This window comes from Centrocercus urophasianus, unplaced genomic scaffold (assembly GCF_019232065.1).
Source record: "Centrocercus urophasianus isolate 14NV4802_14NV808 unplaced genomic scaffold, USGS_Curo_1.0 seq_14, whole genome shotgun sequence".
Taxonomy (NCBI): Eukaryota; Metazoa; Chordata; class Aves; order Galliformes; family Phasianidae; genus Centrocercus; species Centrocercus urophasianus.
Window position 1 is genome coordinate 51082052 of NW_024884586.1, and position 4356 is coordinate 51086407.

General features: G+C 50.8%; 1 protein-coding gene across 1 annotated transcript in view; it reads right to left on the reverse strand.

Annotated features, from left to right (window-relative positions):
• The window catches only part of NIN (ninein), a 36162-nt gene that overhangs the window by 11308 nt on the left and 20498 nt on the right, over positions 1–4356 (reverse strand). Inside the window, exons 7-11 of the mRNA XM_042813628.1 lie at positions 3739–3966; positions 2416–2552; positions 1969–2109; positions 1242–1416; positions 265–375 (exon numbers count right to left, since the gene is read on the reverse strand). Of these exons, the coding sequence (XP_042669562.1) occupies positions 265–375; positions 1242–1416; positions 1969–2109; positions 2416–2552; positions 3739–3966 (792 nt within the window). The remainder of the gene's footprint in view (positions 1–264; positions 376–1241; positions 1417–1968; positions 2110–2415; positions 2553–3738; positions 3967–4356) is intronic.

The window sequence follows — 4356 nt, forward strand, 5'->3', positions numbered from 1 at the left end:
TGCAACCCAGGCCATTTTAGGATTCTGTGATATGAGCTGCCCTAGAAAGGATCTGCAGATTGGATATATCCAAAATTACAAAGGGGATAAAAAAAAAAAAAACAACACCAAAACACCCCTCAGACCCATGGAATGATTGCTTTGCCATGTTCCTCTCCACTGTCGATTTTAACTGAACTACAGGCAAGCTGGAGGATCTGTGATCTCCTTCACTGGAAATGAGTTGGGCAATTGGGAGCACGTGCTGGTAAGAGGAGGCTTTACCTTCTCAGCCAGGACATTTTCCAAGTTCCTCTGCAGTTTGCTTGCCAGGCTTTCATACTCAGCCAGCTTTTCTCCAGTTTCCAAGAGCTCGCTTTCCAGACGGCTGTTTTCCTGCACCAAACAGAACCCAGCAGCCTCAGCAATTGCAGAAAGAAAGCAATAGCAAGCAATGGCTCATTAGAGAGTCAAGTTAGAGCCTGACATTGTTATGAGTTTCAGCCAGCAGTGGGAATTGCGCATTGGTTTTCCACCCTTCAAACACACACAATCCCTCTCGCCACAAAAAAGCAGCTGCTGGTGGTCCCAACACACCCCAACTCCTCTCTCTTTCAAACTGCTGCTTCAGGAGTGTTTTACAGCTCCCTCGATGCTCACAGGGCAGCCAGCCTGCTTAGAAGCTGCTCTCCTCAACACAGCGTGTTGACTGTCAGTGCCTGTGATGCCCCTAAGGTAACACCATTATCTTTCTCCTGTGATGAGCTTACAAACAATCCAAAGCATTACATTATGATTCAGCAGCTGTCAGCTTCAGAGAAAAGCTGGCTGTGATTTAAGTGTTTCCTAAAAAATAATAAGGCTGAAGGATGTGAGTGTGTGGGGTCACAGGTGAAAGACTGGAAGGCAGAACTGGTAGGCAGAAAAGAGCTTTCCAAAAGAAATAAGCAGGCTTGCTTTACCATTTGAAATGGAGCCCCATGAGCCCAAACAGGAACCAATCAAGGTGATCCAAAAAACGCCATCACAGATACAGAATGAAACACCCCGAGTTGGTGGCCCTCCATGTGGCATCCTCGAGGTCCCTTCCAATTCTATGATTCCATGACTTGGAAGGGACTCATAAGGGCCACTGAGTCTGATGCCCTTACCTTGCAGCTACGCCTACTTTCACTCAGCTCAACTCACTCCGGCAGAGATCCTATGATTAAGGAGCTAATCGCAGCACTGCTCCCCACTTCAGGGTCCATTCATTCTGTTACCTTCAGGGACAGTGTGAGGCGGTCACGGACGTAGTTCTCATCAGTTTTCAGCTTCTCTATCTCCTGCTCCAGCTCCAGCCGCTGTCTGTTAGCCTGCTGCAGGATTTGCTCGCGCTCTTTCCGCAGCTCATTCTTCAGAGCGCCGATTCGTTCCTTGTACTCCTCATCCAGCTTCCTATTAAGGGATCAAAGGTAAGAAAAGCTCAGGAAAAGCAGCAGGCAAATACTGCTGTGAGTTAAGCTGGGCGGTAATCGGCGCTGCTCCTATCAGTGCCTGCACCAGGAGGGACTGCTGCCTGGAGAAGCATGGATTAACTGCACGGCTCAGAGACATTTTAGATGTGCAGCCTACAGCCTGGCCAGGATTTTGGGATTCAGGCTGCTGTTTCTGCAGCCAGAGATGTCAATATTTGAAGTTTGACATCCACATGCACCTCATAATGGGGAAGGTGAGTGGTGTGCACAGACACCGGGGTGGGAAGCAGAGAGATGGAATGGGGCTGGCACCACCTGAGACCCATGGATGAGTCTGGCAGGTGGGGAAGGAACAGCACAGGACTGCTTCAGCTTGGCCAGCCACAGGACAATCTCAGGCTGCATTTCAGCCAAACCTCAGGTGCTCACTCCTGCCCCAGGCTCCAGCCCCAGGCACTTACAGTGCTACCCTGCAGCAATGCTCAGGATAAGCAGGAGCTGCTGTCACCCATGGGGTGACCCAACACCATACCTGAGGTTGTACTCGTTGCGGCGCTCTATTGCTGCATGGTGGTCATCAACTTCAGAAGCCATCAGAGATTTCAGTTTTTCAGCTTTTTCCAAATCCGAGCGCAGCTTCTCCTTCTCTCTGGCCACTTGGTCAACTCGCTCCCTAGGGCAAAGGAAATGGGAACACTTGGGCCTGCCCCATCTTGCAGCCATAGGGGAGACGTGGGGAGCTGAGAGGCACAAGTTACACAAGCCAGTGGGTAACACCTGCAGGTTTAAAGACCAGCTGCTGCATGGATGCGTGGATCTGTGGTGGATGCACAGGTTGATGGATAACCAAGGACAGTATTTCAAGATAGGCAGCAGAAAACTCAACACTGCTTAGAGCTGCAGCTTATATGCATGGCATACAGATGGACAGGGGAACAAACCAAAGGGAAAAGCAGAACCAGCGATCCCAATGACTTACAGCAAGTGTCTGATCTCTGTCTTGAAGCTGGCCAGGGCTGCCTGGTGGATGCTGTTCTTGGTTATTAGAAGCTCATTTTCTAGTGCCAGTGTCAGCTCGGTCAGGTTCACCTTCCCATCCAAGCCGAAATCCAAAGCCTGTGAAACAATCCAGTGTTAGAACAGAATGTGCTTTCTTGTGCACTTGGACACAGACTGACAGAACGAACTGAACAGGCTCAGATGAGATCTGTGCTTGCTGTGAATGGCTTTGGGTACTACAAGAGACACCTCTGGCATCTTCCTACACTGAAGTGCTGCTGCCAGCTGCAGCGATGGAAAACACCACGATGATGCTGCAAGACCAGCTGGAAATGAAGGTCCTGCTTGACTAAAGTATCAACTCTCTGGTGGGCCTAATTGCAGTGCCCTTTTAAAATATTCAAAGGCTGCAAAAAAGGGGTTGAAAGCATTCCCAGTAAAAGAATGAGTGTGTGCAACAGAGGCAATACAGAAGAGGTCTTTCCCTGTGAGGTCTCCACCTCTATCAGAAAGTTACTGTGATAAGTGCTTGGGATTTCCCTCAGCACAAAGCAGGACAGATGGAATACTCTGCACACACACTGCAAAACACAGCAAGCCAGGAAGAAAGCAACAGGCAGGAGGTAAGCTAAAGGCTTACCATACAAGTCTGGCTCACATAGCACTGTTAGAGAGCTGAATTGCATGCATGCAAACTCCAGCTGGGTTTTATTTGCTAGAGAGCAATGACAGAGCTTTGGATAAAGTGTTTACGGCAGCCTGGATGTGCAAAATCCACACAGACTGGAAATGCTAAGAGAAAACTGTTGTTACCATTGCCAGCAACTCAGAGATGCTCTAGGAACGAGCACGTGTGAGTGTTTGACCCCATGCACAGCTTCTAGCAGGGTTGGAAGGGAAGGGATTGACTTCAGGCACCTGATTCACAATACACAGAGCAAATGGGTAATAAAGCACTAGCTTGTAATGAAGGACTCAGCAGGTTTCAAATGCTGCTCTTGGTTCCTGCATAAGCCTTAATCCAGGCCATGTGAGCACTAACAGGTTTGCAGGTGCCATACTCAGCAATGTAAAGGCAGATTGCTTTCTACAAACACAGCTGACCTCTCTGAGCTAAGCTGGAAGCCCTATTACACCCATCATTAACTTTTGGCTCTCAGATACACACCATTTCAACAATGGATGTCACTGGGGATATCCCTGAACAGTTCTGCCCAGACTGACTTTTAGCAAGGAAGAGCCCAGCTACAACCCAAAACCCCACAGAGAAGAGCCAGCAGGGCTGAGGCAGGCCTGCCATTACCTTCAGGACGTCCTGGCTGTTCTCCACGCCCTCCTGGTGCCAGCAGTCCAAGATGCCCTCCACACAGCCATAACCCATGCCATCATCCAGGCCGGAGAAGAGGCAGAACCCAACGGTGCTGGGCATGGCGGCGGGGCCCGCAGTGCGGCGGCCGCTCTCGTCAAAGGACTGGAGGAAAAGGGGAGAGCTGTGGGGGGTACAGGCAGATCCAGCCCCCTGCACACCCATCTGGGAAGGGCTGACGTGGGTCACGTTGCTGGCGGGGATCTAGAGATTAAGGATTAATGCTGCTGTTCCTCACTGCCACGCCAACGCCCAGCAGTGACCTGATGGGAACGCAGCACAACCCAGCGCAGTGGGCTTAAAGCGAGTTGGAGAGCAGCCCAAGTTGGGAGGGAGCAGCTCTTGGAAAAGGGGAGAGAACAGCAGGACAAGGGGAAATGGTTTGGAGTTGAGGGAGGGCAGATGGAGGTTGGATGTCAGGGGGAAGTTGTGTGCTGTGAGAGTGGTGAGGTGCTGGAACAGCTGCCCAGAGAGGCTGTGATGCCCCGTCCATCCGTGGAGGTGTTCAAGGCCAGGTTGGATGGGGCCCTGGGCAGCCTGGGCTGCTGTGAAATG